General features: G+C 34.4%; 1 protein-coding gene across 8 annotated transcripts in view; it reads left to right on the top strand.

The window, feature by feature from the left end:
* The window catches only part of ROBO1 (roundabout guidance receptor 1), a 1,078,818-nt gene that overhangs the window by 1,005,137 nt on the left and 54,877 nt on the right, over nt 1-18,804 (top strand). For all 8 annotated transcript variants that reach the window (XM_057501821.1, XM_057501817.1, XM_057501808.1 and 5 more), the window contains 8 exons: nt 3,375-3,580; nt 5,125-5,206; nt 5,384-5,552; nt 5,639-5,805; nt 11,324-11,445; nt 12,098-12,329; nt 13,272-13,393; nt 16,516-16,687. In XM_057501821.1, coding sequence (XP_057357804.1) covers nt 3,375-3,580; nt 5,125-5,206; nt 5,384-5,552; nt 5,639-5,805; nt 11,324-11,445; nt 12,098-12,329; nt 13,272-13,393; nt 16,516-16,687 — 1,272 coding nt within the window. The remainder of the gene's footprint in view (nt 1-3,374; nt 3,581-5,124; nt 5,207-5,383; nt 5,553-5,638; nt 5,806-11,323; nt 11,446-12,097; nt 12,330-13,271; nt 13,394-16,515; nt 16,688-18,804) is intronic.

The raw sequence follows: 18,804 nt of genomic DNA, 5'->3' as shown, positions 1-18,804 counted from the left end.
GGGGAAATAGGTACACTTCTATGCTCTCTGCTGTAACAGGGTCACGTCACCTGTTGCACTGCTTATACCACACTGCCACCACCACGATCACCCCATACTGATATGTTATTCAGGGCTTCCTTTGTTCCAGGCACTATGTTAAGAACTTTTCTCATATCAGCAATTTCAAATCTGGCAATGTCTCATTTTACAGGTAAGGAGGTGGAAGCAGAGAATGGTGAGAATGTATTCCCAAGTCATACTCACAATAAGTAGCACAACTGAGATTTAAACAGAAGTTTGCACTACCCATTATGGTAGCCACTTGCCACATCAGGCTATAGAATTTAAATTACTTAAAATTAAATAAATTTCTACAACCACTTCCTCAGTCATACTAGCCACACTCAGGTGCTCAGTAACCACTTGCAGCTGTTGACTTCTGTCCTGGGAAACACACTCATGCAGCATTTTCATTTTGCAATAATGCATCATTCTGATTCCAAAGTCCACGCACTAACCAGCTTGGTTAAATTGTATCTGTTTCTTACACTTTTTCTTTCTTTACCTGGTAATTCATTTCAGTGATCTCAATGCAAAATATCAGACCTTTAGTTTGAGGTTAGTCTCATAAACCCTAAATTTAAGTTTGACTCATAAATGTACTTCACACTTTAGTTTGTGTAAATTTAAATATTCTTATCAATATTTTATGCTAATCTGTGACAATACCAAAATGTTTCATTTTTGTTGCCTAAAAACATGAAATTGCCTTAACGAACTCTTTCAGCTGATTTATATATTATTTTTTTACAGAAAAGGGTAAGGGGTGATATTACAATATATGCCAGGCTTTTTGCAATTAATAAACACTTCATATCTAAAATTTCATTTAAATCTTTGTAGTAGTCCCCTGAGCTGGTTAGAACAATATCATCCTCATTTTATAGATTAAAAAACTGAGGCTTAGAGACTTAAAGGGGGAATGGTAATCAACTCTACTCCTCTTTTCTTGCTTCAGTTTTGTAAACGACCCAGTGTAAATCAGGAAGAAATAAATGTCAGAAATAGCACTAAACTGGACTGGGGTTGGACGGAGAGGTATGATGATGCTAAATATGTTGCAAATATCAAAAAAATTGTGAAGATATAGAAAATAAAATAAATCCCCAGATACTAGATTGTTTCTAAATATAACAAGAATACCAAATGTCAACCACTCTGTTACTGGACTTCACTGTAATTGGTTATAAAGAAACACTCTATTACTATTTTAATTAATATCTAAAAGTAAATATTCATTCTTATAATCAAGGGAACACAGGTGGTGTACAGTCTAATTGAAATACCTAATGCAATAAACTATTTTCATTCTGTTTTCATATGTATTAGGAAATTTGATTTTTCAACAGATATTGTAGAAGAGACTCAACAGTTTTAAGCAAAGGAATTATTGGTTTACATTTTTCATCCATGGTGTATCTGACACACTCCTGATGAGTTTCAAACTCTAGCCTTCTAAAATGTACCCCCTGCTATTAGCAAATTTCATACTAGTAACCAAGGATGGAAGAGAATTGGAAGGGTGCAATGAAAGGCACAGTTACCAATTTCACTCTCTTTCTTGTTTTTCTTAGATTGAATGCACAAAACTAATAATTATTGCATGATAAATGAAGAACAAATTGAACTGTGACTCCAGCTTGTGAAAATCTTTGGTGCATAAAACTTAAACATGACACGTCTAGCTTTAAAATTGTTGCATCCAAAATTTAGTTACTCTGGCAACCAACTTTCTTTAATCAGGCAGCTTATTTTTATTGTGTTTTGTATATTTGCAACTTTAAAAAAATTTAACTAATATTCAGAATATTCAAGCTTAATGAAAAACTTGTTAAACTTAATTTTTCATTTTTATTCATCTTGAACAGTTCTTCTATTGTGAATATTCGGTTCAGCATTATGTAATTACAGAATATTGTACATGCAAAAATCTATAGAATTTCACTGAAATTGCCTAGGTCAAGGGATGAGAACATCTCTGTATTGCAGGATTTATTCTAATTATAGTTTCACTATAGTTGTTTTAGATTTTCCCTAGTTATTTATTATCTTAAAGTCTTTAGGATTTAGGTTTTTCATATAATTAAGAACTATTTTTATATTATAAAAATGACAGAGCTACAGGGTATTAGACTCAGTGAAATAAGCCAGGCAGAGAAAGACAAGTACCAAATGATTTCCTTCATTTGTGGAGTATAACAACAAAGCAAAATGGAAGGAACAAAACAGCAATAGACTCACAGTCTCCAAGAAGAAACTAAGGGTTACCAAATGGGAGGGGTCTGGGAGGGTGGGTGGGGAGGGAGGGAGAAAGGGTTTGAAGGGTATTATGATTGGCACACATGGTGTGGAGGGGATCATGGGGAAGACAGTGTAGCACAGAGAAGACAAGTAGTGACTCTGGCATCTTACTACACTGATGGACAGTAACTGCAAATGCGATATGGGGAGACTTGATAATATGGGTGTAATAACCACATCGTTCTTCATGTGAAGCCTTCATAAGAGTGTATATCAGTGGTACCTTAATAAAAATGTTAAAAAATGCCTTTCATTGTTTCCTTCCAGAGTACATTAAAACTATTAAGGAAATAAAAGCAGCAAAAGTGTTTTTCCATTCCTGTAATTCCAATATGGAAGTGTGATATTTCCTAGGTTAGGACATCAGTTTGAGTTTTGTTTTTGGATTAGCCTACCAGCAATGTATTCGGGCAATTTTCCAGTTTCTCTGAGTTCATTAGAACTGAGAAATGTTCACCTACATATTCTTTTAATAGAAAGAATTCTAAGATAAAAAAGACTCAGTTATATTGATTTGTAAATTATGAAAGACCAAATTACCTTTTTGAATCCAAAATTGTCGAACAAAAAAACCCTTTTTTGTTGTTGGGCACAAAACAATGATCACACATCAAGTTGGCTTTGATTCATTGATAAAAATCTGTCTCATATGATTGCTTGGGTAGATGTTTTTTTGTTGTTGTGTTTTTTATTTTTTTTAATTTTAACGTTTAAAAAGTATTCTGACCACTGTACATCTATGTCACCATCCACAATCCTTACTTGGTTTCTGAACTCTTAAAGTTAAATAGGTTCCTGATCCATGCAGCAAGCTCAGTCAGTAGTTGTTCATTTGAAAGGACTACATTGTATCTCATTTTAATATTCTGAAACAGTGCATCATATAAATGCACTCTGAATAATGCATGTCTCCTACTTTAATTACTTGTTTAATTAGTTTGTTTCAAAGCCTGGAGCCACTGCTGTTGGTTGGGTGATTAGAAAATTGCTTCCAGTTGCAGAAATCTATTTCCTGTTGTTTGTCCTGGCAGTGATTGCAGACCGGCCTCCCCCAGTCATTCGACAAGGTCCTGTGAATCAGACTGTAGCAGTGGATGGTACTTTAGTGCTCAGCTGTGTGGCCACAGGCAGCCCAGGACCCACGATTCTGTGGAGAAAGGATGGAGTCCTTGTTTCAACCCAAGATTATCGAATCAAACAGCTGGAGACTGGCGTGCTGCAGATCCGATACGCTAAGGTAACTTGAAATGACACCCTGGGTTTCCCATTTTGTTTCACTTTATTTTTGCCTCCAGCAGCCAGTCCTGAAGTCTCAAGTTTTAGAATTAATGAAATGCTAAATAACAGTATTCATATATTTTTAATTTGATACTTTATTCTTTCAGACATTCAACCATGTATATTTAAGATGTGTAGACTCATAATTTAGCTCATGGCAAGTAATTTACGATTTTATATGGAGGAGGAGAAAGATTTTTGAGACCTATGGAGGAAAACAGATGGGGATTTGTGGAGAAAAACTACCTTCCAAACAGTAGTATGATGCAGTCATTCCATGAAGTATTTTTCAGAGATACTTTTCAGTACCATGTTACGTGCAATGTGCTTAATCAGTTCTTCTACTGTGAATATTTTGTTCAGCATTTTGCAGTTACAGAGTACTGCACATGCAAACAAAAACTATGAAGCATTGTATACACTGAGTATATATTTCACATCAGAATTAAATGATGAAAAGCCCTTAGGTTTGTGGGAACAATTTAGGGATTTACCTTTCCAGGGCTTCATATCCCATACCTGTTCTTTCAAGACTGTGTATTTTGTTTTGATTTTTCTTTTTCTTTTTAGGTCAAGATCAGACAAGCTCATGAGGCATATGAAAGAATAGCCTTGACAGCAATAAACATAAATTTCAATTGCTTTATTATCTATTGTGGGTGGCTTCTTTAGAGTTTTTGGATCAGCATAGCAGTTCATTTTATGTGTCACAAAATAATGTGTTGTACTTCTTTTTGAAACCTATTGTGACTTTGTTATTACAATTTCCAGAGCAAGATGACAACATTTTTGCTTTACCAAACATTACTTGAGGATAGAGTTCTAACATTCAGCAGAGATATATGGGTTCATTATGCTGCTGATTATTTTAACGTTGAACATGTGACCTGTTTGCTTTCTGGCACTCACTCTCAAGAAGGGAGTGAGAGCATTCATTCCCGCTGCGGTGTGACTTTGTACTTATTAAACTGCCATAAGTTACAGGCTAAAAAAATGAAGTGGGGAAAACAAGAATGAATATTTTAAGAAGAGGTAATTTTGTGCTTATCCTTTTTCTATAAATATATGTTTGTCTTGCATATCCATATGGATATAACTTTGATAAATATGAAATAGCAAGAATAGTAATTGGCAGAACTTAATCAGCCTTATTATTTGTCTTATTAAATATAAATATAAAACCTGGTACACATTACCCTTTGCATCTGAAGTTATGTACCTCATTGCTTATTGTCCCTGACACTAAAAATAGTGATTGTGTTCATTCAATTAATTATTTTATTTTTATTATTCAATTAGAATAGCCATATAAGATGTTTTTTTTACTTCATTGCAGTATTTTACCTCACATTCAATAAAAATATATTCAATTAAGAGGAAGTTTCTGGTTAGTGAATTTTATGTATTATCCATATTCATGGGACATATACAAACCTATAATTGCTTTTCCAGCCCATTGAGCTCTTGATTGTTCCAAATATTTATTGTCTGTCGTCTTCTCAGCTTGGAGACACAGGCCGGTACACCTGCATCGCATCAACCCCCAGTGGGGAAGCAACATGGAGTGCTTACATTGAAGTTCAAGGTAAACTGGATAATATTTTTTACCTTAATACAAAATTTAAAATACATTCATTTACTTACTGGCACACAGATGAAATAGATGTCTTGATGCCTGAGTAGGTATGCAGGTGTATTATCTACATTTATGTTACCTGTCTGTACATATGCAAGCATCTTTTGTCTTTTTCTCCTTTATTAGAATTTGGAGTTCCAGTTCAGCCTCCAAGACCTACCGACCCAAATTTAATCCCTAGTGCTCCCTCAAAACCTGAAGTTACAGATGTCAGCAGAAATACAGTTACATTGTCGTGGCAACCAAATTTGAATTCAGGAGCAACTCCAACATCTTATATTATAGAAGCCTTCAGGTAGAACTAAAATGATGTTACTTAGTTGTTCTTTTTTTTAATTTACCATTAAATATGCATGTTCTAACTTGTGTATCTGTCCTTAGCCACGCATCTGGTAGCAGCTGGCAGACCGTAGCTGAGAATGTGAAAACAGAAACATTTGCCATTAAAGGACTCAAACCTAATGCAATTTACCTTTTCCTTGTGAGGGCAGCTAATGCATATGGAATTAGTGATCCAAGCCAGATATCAGATCCAGTGAAAACACAAGGTAAATACTGATTTACTCAACCTCGTGACACCCAATTTCCTTACATGTTATAATTTTTCAGATAAATCATTTGTACGGTATGTTAAAATTGTGTATGTAGCATAGATTTGTTGTCTGAGTTGCTCAATTAATTCTTAATACACAAACACAGTGTCTGCAAACTTTATTATTTTCTTGGCTAAGCGCTCCAGTATAAGATTAATAACAGAGCAATGTTTCTCATTTTATAAAATCATAAATCCAGTGAGGGGAAAATATTACATAAATATTTTTGTATGACACTCGATTTCTTGGCTTTTACCAAACATTGTATGTGGTCATATATCAGTGTATAATCTTTATTACATAATAATTGTATTTAAACTTGGGTAAATTTTATTTATGTTGAGGTTAGTACTCATGAACTTCTGCATGAGTTTTGAAAGTTACAACCCTAGTTAAGTAATACTCCTTGGAAAGCATATAAATTCAAGAGATATTTGGAAGATAAACTTTAACTTGTTCGTGTTCCCTCTGTCTAGTCAACCTCCTACAAAGGGTGGAAAAAATACTTCAGATCTCTATATTGTTTGGCCTTTCATTGTCGAGTATGTGAGCCATGATATATTAAACTTTTAAATGGAAGTCATATGTATTTTGTTCAAAGCTGGACTAAAGAAACAGATAAAAGGAAAAATGAACATACAGAAGCTCCTTCTAAAAACATTTGAAATTGGAAATTTGTTCACTTGGACCGCATTCTAGATACTATTGTCTTTTGTGAATATAAATTTTTCTTAGCTTTCAACAGATTATTATCTCCTCTCTACCCTCTTGGTCCTCCTAATACTTTAATGCTTTAATAGGAATAAAACATATATATATATATATAGAAAAGAAAAGGAATTTGAATCAACTTTTACCCTTTTTCTGAACATGTTGTCACTGCAATTAAAATAAGCTTGCCCTCATCTTAAAGGAAGATAATTCTTGATGTAGTGATTAGAAATAAAAAAATTTTTCACTGTGCACAAGTGAGAATTATAATGTCTTTACCTTGAGTTATACATTTCCAACAGAAAAAACTGTAATGTAGTTACAGTGATAGAAACAAGTTGTTCACATAAGTGATTGAAAGACTTAAACTATTTCTTCCTGGTTTTGCAGAGGGTCTGCCAGCCATGTTGCATGTTTTGTCTCTTCCAGTGAATGTATAAACCATCTTTTTGGAAAGACTTTTTATTTCAGAATCACAGGAAAAGCAAACAAAGTTGTAGAACATGCCCGTGTCTGTCTCTTGCTATGTGAATTAACACACCCAAATGCCTACACTTGCTATTATGAGTCACCTCCCAAGGAACTCTAATATTCTTGGAGCTTGCCTTAATGTAGTGTGAGGTTTTCAATATTACATATGCATTGGTAAAGAATACAGAAATAATGACAGCTTTAAAGTAAATTTAAACTTCTGTCCCCAATACAGTGGTCTCTACCTCATAGATGCTTAGTGGAAGTTTTATGATGGACTGTTACTCTGTCATATATTTATATTCTTATGAAGAGTGAGCAAATATTCTTTTTTATAAATGAGAAGGTAGGTAACATTTCACCTCAGAATTAATTTTTTTAAGTGTAATAAATTTACCTTTGTACATGAATAGTTAATAAAGCAAACTAAATGAAATGAACCCTTCAACTGGAAGACTGGAAATATAGTGAATCAGACATGCAATTTTGAAGTCAAATTATCTTTAATCCAAGTTCATCAACCTACTAGCTACATGGCCCTCAGAAATTTAGTGAGCCCAGAACTTCAGTTATCCTGACCTATAAAATGAGGCTGAAAATACCTACACCACAGGACTGGACAAGGCTTACATTAACTAATCAATTTAGGAGCATACAAGACTCAGATTTCTTTTCTATTTTTATGCCATAAGACTTTTTTTTATCAAACTTGTATTTCTTTTACTGTCTGGCCTAGAAATAAAGGAAGCTTGTAAACTTTTCAGATACCATAAAACTGAGAAAGACAGCTAGTATGCTGAATGAAAGAATCAGAATTAAATAATCTTGACTGACTAGAATGATAGGCCAGCACTAACAAGATTAAAATTAATGGAGCAAATTTAAAAGCCTGGCACTTGAACTTAAGTTTTAAAAGTTATCTGTAGAGGAAAAGACTGAGGATATCAGGCTTAAAGGGAGTAGACATGAGTGTGTGTCAGGGTGGTGGCTCGGTGTTGGAAGTCAGTCAAAACACCTCTGTGAGCCGACTGAATGATGCGGCCGCCACAAGGACAAGTGTGGGCTCAGCTGGCTTTAGCAGCACAACATCCGGATCTGCTGCGCTCCCCACTTTACCTGGAACTGCTCAGGCCATGAATGGAGTAAAGCATCGAGCAGGACATTTTCAGGTAGACTTTTAAGACATTTAAGAGGAGGACATGAGGATAGTTGGTGAGGCTGCTTGAAGATAGAAAATCACATCATTGGCTAAGAAATCTAAGAATCTTGGCATGATTAACCTCCAAAATAATAAGCTAGAGTAGGCACATTTTTCCCTAAACATTTTAAGAGACTGTCATGGGAAAAGGGTATGCTTATTCTAACTCTAGGCAGTGAAACAAGACCAAGGAATAGAAGTAACACTGAAGCAGCCTGCATTGCCTAGCTCGTGGACTTGGACTGCTTTTGAGACAGTGTGAAGCCCAGCTCAAGGTCAGGCTAACATCGGCCTGAGCAGGAACTTGGGGAAAAACCTGGAAGAAATCCAACTGGAGAGTACCACATGTATAAGCAATAAAGGGAAGAGCCAGGGGTGAAGGGAATTCAGGAAAGACTGGCTGGAAATTGATTCAATAAGGGAGCAGGCATGATTTCTATGACCATTTCTGTAACTGGCAGCAAAAAGTTCTTTTTTCCCAAAGTGGAGATTGTATGAATGAGCTCGGTCAAAATTAAAGTTGCACAGATGCAGGGCCCAGTTTCCAGTTCCGCAGTCAGTTAGACCTAAGTCTCAGTTCAAGTTACAGCCTGTCACAGGGTGATAGAGATGTTTTTTCCTGAAGACAAGATTTGGAAATGCAAAGAAGGGGAGATGAGTAGCTGGCAAGGAGGGGTGGTGATGCTTGTTGTGGGGATTGTGGTGGTTGTTACACTGTTATTGCTGTTCTTTACCTGCGTGTCCTATCCCTGCAGCATTCTTGAACTCTGTCTTCCAAAGAATATATACACAGACACAGAATATACAGAATATGTATGGTATAGATAAGAGAACAGTTACTGTAAATAATGGGGTAATTTCCCTTCAGAGATTGTGTATAGGGAATTCCAATATTGGGAAGCAGTTGGATAGAATCATATCTGATTTATCCAAGTTTAATTCTGAATGTTGTGAAGGACCTTTTACATTATAATAAATGTCTTTCAGGAGGAGGAGAAGAAAAACAGGAACCAGAGGGACTGGTACATAAGCTTCTCCATATTACATCATTAGATATTACTTCTTATTTTTCTCTCTGATGGGAAATTTTCTAAATTAATATTCTACACTGCTATTGTGAAAATGGTTGCACGAGTCAAGGGGGTCTCGTAGTTTTCATGAAGGGATTAATTGGCAAGTTTATCTCAAATCAGGAAAATTGGAGATTGTAATGCAAATCATTGTAACTACCCTTTAAAATGGTTATTTGTGTCTTTGAAGATACTTCCTAAAAGACAGAAGATTCCCTGAGAATGGAAAACTACATATGAGCAAACATGTTCAGAAGCTAACATAATATGTTTTCTAAGCAGTAACTCAACCAGTGTTTATTGAACACAATATGTATGGTACCATGCTAGGTACTCTGTCTGGTTCACAAAGACTGACCCCATCTTTGCCTTACAAAATGCAGTTTCTGTAAGACTCCTCAGAAGTATTATTGATTATTGATATCACCACTGACAGTGAGCAAACAGAAAAATATTGAGCTTGTGAAATCTTCCTAATGGTACATGGCTATTAAGTTGCTGTATTCGGATGCAAATCCAAGTTTTTCTTATTCCAAGATCTTCATTTTCACCCTAGAGATAGATGGTAGTTGAAACAGGAGCAATGGAGACCAGAAGGTACTGGTACATCTCTGCCTGAGATGGAAGGTGACAGTCAAGTGCTTTCTATCTTTAGGCTGTGATAAGAGATATCCTGAGGGCCAGTGGTAGCCAAAGACATTCCTAAGGTAGGATAAAGTATGAGTAACCAAAATTATCTCAGTTGTTTTCCTCATATTGCATATTTATAAGCTTACTTTATAGGCTTAATATATATATATATATATATATATAGTCAAGGGCATTGTATCTGAGAGGGTTGAACAGCACTTTTGACCTATTGTTTCTTCCATCCACTTTTCTTCCATGGACTCCACCAAAGATACGCACCAACCTCATTTTTAATATTCATGTTTTTGCTTCTTGTCCAAAGCCAGTTTTATGAAGGATTTAATCATTCAGAAGACCAGAATTCTTACTTCTGTTTTTTTCTGGGATACTGAATAATCTAGACTATATGCACCAAGACACAACATTCTGAGGAGGAGAATTTGGATGCAAAAGAAATATTTTCTCCTCTTCTTCACCCTCTGTTCCTTTTTACTCTTGTAAACAAAACAAAACATCTATCTTTAGGAAAACTCTTTAGAAATGGGCCATTTTTAAGTGCAGCATATATGAACACTAACAGCAGTTTATATCTTACTATGTTCTTGGTCTTCTTTCTAAAATTTTGGTGTTCTTGAGATTAGAATTAGTAAACATTCTTTACTGAGATAAAGTAAAGTAGCCCATTCTATCAACTAAGTAGATGTTACTGCTCTTTTCTCATCAGATTAATTTGTTCTGTCCTATTCTATTCTATTCTATTCTATTCTATTCTATTCTATTCTATTCTATTCTATTCTATTATTTCTATTCTACCCTACCCTATCCTATTCTACCTATCCTGTAACTACTGTTTATTTCTCTGTCCCCCATCACAGCCACCAACTTAAATCATGATCCATATTTGGGAAGATCCAGTTTGATTGTATAAGATGTAAAGTTACCTAATTTCTTTTTGTTCATGCTTTTCACTTTTGCTTCCTTTCCTTTCATTGCCATCCACTCTGCTGTAATTTCTGGCTCTAGGGTGACTGCACAGTTAAAATGACTGTGGAAGGTTATAACACACTCAGAGGAGCTTGCACTAGTCTCCTCCTCAGCAAGAAGGTAGGAAGAACCCTTCGACGCGGCTGTTGCCATTAGATGCTGCTTTGCCTTCTGCTCTTTTTTGCTTTCTACATGCCTTCAGCTTGTTCTCTCTCTGTATGTCCCAATGCTCCTGATCCTAATGAAAAGGTTAAGTTGTTCTATCTTATTCTGTGTCACTGATTGGCTTCACAATTGAAATGGTTCTTCTTTTCAGAGTTGCTATGAATAAAAGAATTGTTTCAACATGCTTGCAGTCTAGTCAGTAGTATTGTGCAGGATCTCACTCATTCTTCATGGATTGTTACAGATGTTCCCCCAACAAGTCAGGGCGTGGATCACAAGCAAGTTCAGAGAGAACTGGGAAATGTTGTATTGCACCTCCACAACCCGACCATCCTTTCTTCCTCTTCAATTGAAGTGCACTGGACAGTGAGTCATTGTTGCTGTAATATTTGACCTCAGTTGTAATAGGCAGATGACTTCTGGGAGGGAGATCATTATATGAATACGAGAGATAGTTGAATTATGTATATATATCCGTTGTCTGCTTCTCCACCAATAATAACAGTTTAATGTAAGCATTGTTTATTATGGTAGCTGTGGACTAGCTTGAATAGAGAAACGTTTCATCTTTGTGTCTGTTTTCTATTATGATGCAATAATTAACTTCAGCAGAGGAAAGAAACATAGGGTATTTATTACTGTGATAGGATCATTATTGCATGAACTTTTCTTAAGCTTAGAAATATTTTAAGTACTATTAAGTAGGTTTTTAAAATTAGAAAGTGGTAAAACACATTTTATTCCCTCATCCTCTTGACCCTGATGTGTCTAGATGTCTGTCACAGAACTGCCATGGTGTCTCACATTTCTGCGTGAAACAGGAATTAATACCTAAGATTGTATATTAAGTTAAAAGAGTGAGAACCTTACAGAAGATAGTGATTCATTTTTAGTATTCTATTTCAGATAAACTAGAAAATGATGGGGGTGAAGTCAGATAGAATTTTTTGCATTTGGTCACATTTTCATAATTTTTTTATACACCAGTAAAGTGATTGTGTTTTTGTCAATTTAATAGGTGGACCAACAGTCTCAGTATATTCAAGGATACAAAATTCTTTATCGGCCATCTGGAGCCAACCATGGTGAATCAGAGTGGCTAGTTTTTGACGTGAAGACCCCAGCCAAAAACAGTGTTGTTATCCCTGATCTCAAAAAGGGAGTCAATTATGAAATTAAGGCTCGTCCTTTTTTTAATGAATTTCAAGGAGCAGATAGTGAAATTAAATTTGCCAAAACCCTGGAAGAAGGCAAGTATAAGGAAATATGTGATTACTATCCATTGCAGTACATTTTTAAGACTTTTATTAATTTAATTAAGTTTTAAAAAATGTGTCTTGATATTAAACATTATCTTTTGCTTGGAGAATTTAATTATAACTACTAAAAACCAAAATTCTGTTACACTTGTCTTGCTTTAATAGTGGCCTATATACATGCAAATGTGAGGATTGTATTACTTAATGGCATATATATAAGGTATATTTAATTATTCAGAACTAAAATTCACATTTAAAGATGATATTGTTCTCAATTCGCTTGCCTTTCCTTTAATTATTTTCCAATTGCTTACTGAATGTTACTTTAGTAATGATTTATAAATAAAGTGAGTAATTTCTTGGTTTGCTCAGGACTTTCCAGGGTTAGCATTTTATGCATATGTCTCATGTCCTCTGAAACACTTAGTTCTACACACAATCATACAGACCAGTATGATTGGCCAACCTATAACTGGAAATTAAAAATGAATATTTACATAAAAGTTTAAGTTTGTTTGTCACAGTGTACTCTTTAAAAATAACCAGAATTCCTTAAAATGTCTTTATTAGTTTGATTACATAAATGTTAGGATATATTAATACCATGGATGATCAACATTCACTTCATACTTCTGAAAATTTTTAGGGGAGAACATGGACTACAGTTACAGATTAGTAGAAATAAGAATTTTCTTGGAATGTTTTGTGGAGATAATCTATAGAACTTTGGTTTTGGAAAATTCACAGTAACAATGGGTTAGCAATATTGAGAACAAATTTCAGTAGTTTGGGATTTCTCAGACTTGGATAAGAAGCACCTTTAAAATAGATGCATCTACTGACATAAATTTTATATAGTTATTTTTAGAATTTAAATATTAACTGCCTGCTTTTAATGCACTCGTATGTCTACCTTTTCAAATAATTTAATAGCACCTAGTGCCCCACCCCAAAGTGTGACTGTTTCGAAGAATGATGGAAACGGAACTGCAATTCTTGTTAGTTGGCAGCCGCCTCCAGATGACACTCAAAATGGAATGGTCCAAGAGTACAAGGTAACACCTGTACAGGGATTTACCGATGGACAGACACCCCACGTCCCCTAGAAAGAAAAGAAAGAACAAGCGTGGTTAAATTGTTCGTAGATATTTGGCGCCATCTGCTGGTCAACATAGCAGCATGTAAAATTATTTTTAAAATACTTTCCTGCTCAGTAATTTTGGAATAATTATTTCTAAAGCCATTTGAGGAAAAAAATGAATTTAAAAAAGAATATCTACATGGTCAAAAAATATATAGGTCCATTGAATTTCGCACAACCAATATAAATGCTACGAAAAAAAATTTTTTTTTCTTTTTTGCTCCTAATATATTTTGTAGCATTGAGTTGCCCTACAGAATTGGCTAGGAGTCAAATTCTATCAAATATGGTTTGTTTTCTTTTTTTAACATGTTTGGAATTTTAAAATTTTGGACTAAGTTGGAAAATATTTTAGGGTAAATAAAAATGAGTATTTTTCCCCTTAGAAACCTTATTTTAGTCTCTAAATAAAATTTGATGTGTCAGAGGAAATTCAGCTATAAATTTCTATATGTTTAATTGCATTTTTAAAATATGTGATGTATTGTCATAGAGAGTCTTACATAGATTCATTTGAGCACATATTTTCAAGCATATCAAGGTACAGTAAAAACTAAGTTAGGGACATGACATTTATCCTATGAGTGAATCTGTTCTCAGAAGGTTCTTAATGACCTATGATAAATGAATAATTGATAACTAAATCAGGAAAATCTCAATAGAAAGTAGATTTTATGTATATTTTTTCATATTTATGTAAACACTACTACTAGAAGAATTGCAAGTGAAAAAAAATATTTTTTCTAGATACTGCCTTTTATTTCCATGATACCTGAGCATTTTTCTAGTGGCTAGCTAAATTATGATCTTAATAGATTAGCTCTTTATGTGACTATTTTAGACTGTGTCTATTGATAGGAAACTGGTGTTAAGGAGGGGAACACATCCACCTTCCACATGCTCACATCAGGATCACTTGGGGAATCACTTTCCAAATATAGGTGTCTGGCCACCATTCTGAGATTCTGATTCAGTAGGTCTGATGGGACTGTCCATATATATATTTCAGTAGATCTTTCCAGATTCTGATGTGTATTCTTGGTTAAGGTCCGAAACCATGTATTTTCTTTTGAGTAGCAAAGTAAGCTGTAAAGTAACCAAATATATTAAGCTTAATTTTAGGTATAATATCTATTCTTAAATAATTTTTAAAACAATCTGAAAACCTCTTTATGAAACTTGCATATACTTCAAAAGAGTGACATTTTCAAGTATTTAAAATGCTGCCACTGTGGATGTTTAATGGTATTTCAAATTAGATCTTCTAGTGTAATTGAGTCATTAAAAGGTAAGAGTCTCTATACTTTCAAGTGCTTTCTCATGAATTTCAAGGTTATTTCAACAGTGGGGAGTCACAGGATGCTATGATTTGGTCCAGAAAAATAAACTGCTCTACAGATTTTTAAAGGATTTAAAATGAGGTGATGTCTCAGCTCTCAAGGAAAATTGGGTAAACTAGGCATTTTCCCGTAAGAGTCAAAGCTCATTTCTCTCCTGAAGAAACGCAAAAGGGTGGATTTCACTTAACTTCATGGTCAATTTAAAATAATAAAATGGCTTTCAGAAACTGATTGACTGGTACAAAATCAGTTTGTGGCTTTGGTTCAGCTGCATAATGCAATTGGAGAAAAAAGAAATCACAAAGGATTCTTTATTTCCAAATGGTCAGATCCTGGTTTAGAGTCTGGCCATTTGCTAGTGTTATGCATTGAAACTATATTAAAATAATATTAATTTTCAAAGAAAGAACATTAAAGATATTGCCCATGTGATGGCACTGATGTTCTTAGATTTATTTTAAATCCCATTTCCTAATACAGTTTAGACAATAGGCTACTTGAAGTTAATCCTACATTTTGCTGGAGGACATTATAAAGAATATAGAGCATGTTTTAGTACTCCATGGGTCATTTTCTTATGGAAACTTAGTCCAAATACTGTCATTGCAAAAGATCACTCTAGATTAAATAATCCTTTAATGACGTTTAAATGAAGGATTATTGTAGTTTAGAAATCTTAATTTTCTGGAAATTAATTTCCTATCAAAAATATCATTATCAGTATGGTGGTCATGGGGATGGTGGTACAACATAGAGAATACAGCCAATGATTCTGTAACATCCTCCTACGTGGATGGTAACTGCACTAGTTGGGGTGAGGATTCAGTAATGTGTATAACTGTTGAACCACTGTGTTGTATACTTGACACTAATATAAGATAGTATATCAACTATATTACATTAAATAAATCATTATTAAAGTTAATGAGAAACATAGTTTTCTTATTAGAAAAACATTTCTTCATTCAAGTCAAATATGTATTGTTATTCTATGTGTAATTCAACATATCACAGGCTTAATAAAATCCAAAGATGATCCTTACTACTTATGTTCAGTTTCATTTTTAATAACCATATTTATGCAAAGGTACTTTTGATAATTGAGAAGCTCTCTACCTTTTTAAATCAACTGCTCATTGGTTTTGATATAAAATGTAGTGTACTGTGACAGCAGGTAATTTTATCCCAGAGAACCACTGAAGTAAAGTTCTAGATTCAGAATTTCCTACTCATCTTTGTTTTGTGATAACTGGTCCCTTAATATCATGCATAGCTCATAGTAGGGATGAAAATACTGAGTGACGATAGGTAAGTTATTATTATTTATCTGGATATACACAGCTTTTGCAAAGTCTTTTTTTTTTCCCAGCAAATAATTTCTAGGTATATATTTTTTTAAATGACTTTTTGGGCTGATAGGAACCAGTATATTCAAGCAAAAATTTGTACATTTACCTGATATAATTCTTCAAAAGTATATAAAGTATTCAAAGAGATGTTTAAGGTACTAATACTAGGTTTGACTGGAAGAGTCTTCTCAGAACTAGATCAAAGAGAAAAATTACCTTTTAAATGTCCTGTATTTGGTTCCTGATAGGTCTGAACTCCATCTAAATTTAAAACCACAGTACTATGTTGATCCTTGCATTAACTTCGATAATTTACAAAGTTAAAATTTGTTGTGTTCACTTTACAGGTTTGGTGTCTGGGCAATGAAACTCGGTATCATATTAACAAGACAGTAGATGGTTCCACCTTTTCTGTGGTCATTCCCTCTCTGGTTCCTGGGATCCGATACCGCATAGAGGTGGCAGCCAGTACTGGGGCTGGGGCTGGAGTCAAGAGTGAACCACAGTTCATTCAGTTAGGTGAGTGCCGGGGAAGATCCACTTTGAAAGTCCCTCCCTGTCCCTGTGTCCTGCTTTTGTAGAGACACCATTGTAAGCAGAATAGAATATGGAATGTGGCAATCAAGGTACAAAAGTATTGGTATTAGCTTTAACTCTATCTATAGATAAACATATCTACCTATCTGTTTACTTATCTATCACAACTAAACTAAACTTAATTCAAGCACACATTTTAAATGATAGTTCAAGCAGAAGTATTTAGTATCATACTAATCCTATCCTATTGAATTTTTTATTTTCCAACAAATATGTTAATTGAGCAACAAGGATACCTCAGTAAGCAAGAAAGATACAGTCTGAACCTTCCTGGAACTTACAGTTAGTTGTTCAGATTAAAAAAAAAACAAAAACTTTTCATGCACAACTTAAGCTAGATATTGGAACTTTACAGCAATATAATTTATATTCACAATTTGTTATGTCCATTTAAAATTGTAATTTTAATATCAGCAGATTGAGATGTTAAAGTGCTAAAATATGGTTGTATGCTAATTACTCAGAATGTTAAACATAGTATGTGTTTCAAAAGTGGTTAGATGGATTAAAAAATCTGAAAGAGAAGTCTCGGTTGCTATAGTTTCCTATAGGTAATATGGCATGAACATAAACTACAAATTAGGAAGTGGTTACCAGTAAAATCTAAAGCAAACAACAAAAGCAGCAGCTAATGCAATAATAAATGGAAAGGGGAGAGAAAACACTCAGATATTCAGAGGTAACATTTAAATTACAGAAGATACGAGATGTAGTCAACTTTGTCCCTTCCAGATCAAAAATTAAGCATTACCAATATTTTGTCAGTTGCTAAATTATGAAAAACAATTATCTATATGAATTTTAGCACTTGTTTTTATATGTTGGTAATATTGATGACATTCTAGAAATTATTTCAAAACAAAATTAGGAAACATTTGCTTTGAATCAGCTTTGTTGCTATACATAACAAACTTTACAATGAATTTGGAAACTGTTCCTAATGTTTTCTTCTTAAAACAATGCTAGCTGCTGTAACAGATATGTGTGCATAATAGATAGGCCTGTGGTATAACACAATAAAGTCCATCTAAAGTCCAAGGTTGTGGGGTGGGACTCTGTTCCACGTAGACACGGATTGATGTGTTTACCTTCTGTAACATGGGGCTTCCAAGGTTGACCCTGGGGTGCAGAAACTGAAGAAATAAATACATGGGGTTTGGGAGGGCTTAACGAGTGAGGTCTGGGAATGGTGCACATCTCTCCTGCCCAGAACTCAGCCACGTGAGTCCAGATAGGTGAGTGGGACCACCACAGAACAGTCACTGGCTGGGGGGCAACCTCCCAACAACACTGTGCTGTGAGTACCATTCAAACTTTCGGTGGAGAGTTTGCTGACCCTACCACACCCATGGGCCACAGTTTGATTGTTGGATCATCTTTTACATTTAGCACATTTTAAAATAGTGATTATATGCACAACTTTTAAGCAAAAAGAGCTTCCTGGTTTATTGCTGATTCATTTACTACAAACTTCCAAACAATACAAGAAACTATTTTAACAATTGCTTGATTCATCTATTACAATGTTATGTAAGATACGGGGTAAAAGAGTCTAAATATAGACCTTTTTTACTCCAACAGTTGCCTGGTTTTGTGAAATACCAGTATTAATTTATCAGGATTTAAATTACATGTTACATTGTGATGACCTTATACATTGTTGATGTCATTTACCTATTTTATAACCTATGACTTTTAGTTCTGGGTTTTCAAGATGAATTGGAAAAAGGACCTTGTTTAATGTATTTATTTAAGATTTTAAATCAGGGGATTTTAGGGTCAAATTGGCTTTCTTGAAATTATAAATGTATTCCAGTTTTCTAACTCTTAATGTAGCCTCAGCTGCAATGAGACAAAGACTGAGATATAGAGTGGCCGTTTAATTCATTAGTCACACCACACTTGATTCAGTTAAGCGCATCTGGTTGCTTGCATGGAACGTCTCTTGGCTGTCTCTATAAAATCTGAAGCTATCCAACCTAACCTTGCACAAATAGCCATGAAATCTATAAACCCAGCAGATACAAAGGTTATATTAG

Source organism: Manis pentadactyla, chromosome 1 (genome assembly GCF_030020395.1).
Source record: "Manis pentadactyla isolate mManPen7 chromosome 1, mManPen7.hap1, whole genome shotgun sequence".
Taxonomy (NCBI): Eukaryota; Metazoa; Chordata; class Mammalia; order Pholidota; family Manidae; genus Manis; species Manis pentadactyla.
The sequence above is the reverse complement of the archived record's forward strand: the minus strand, read 5'-3'. Positions and strand labels throughout refer to the sequence as shown.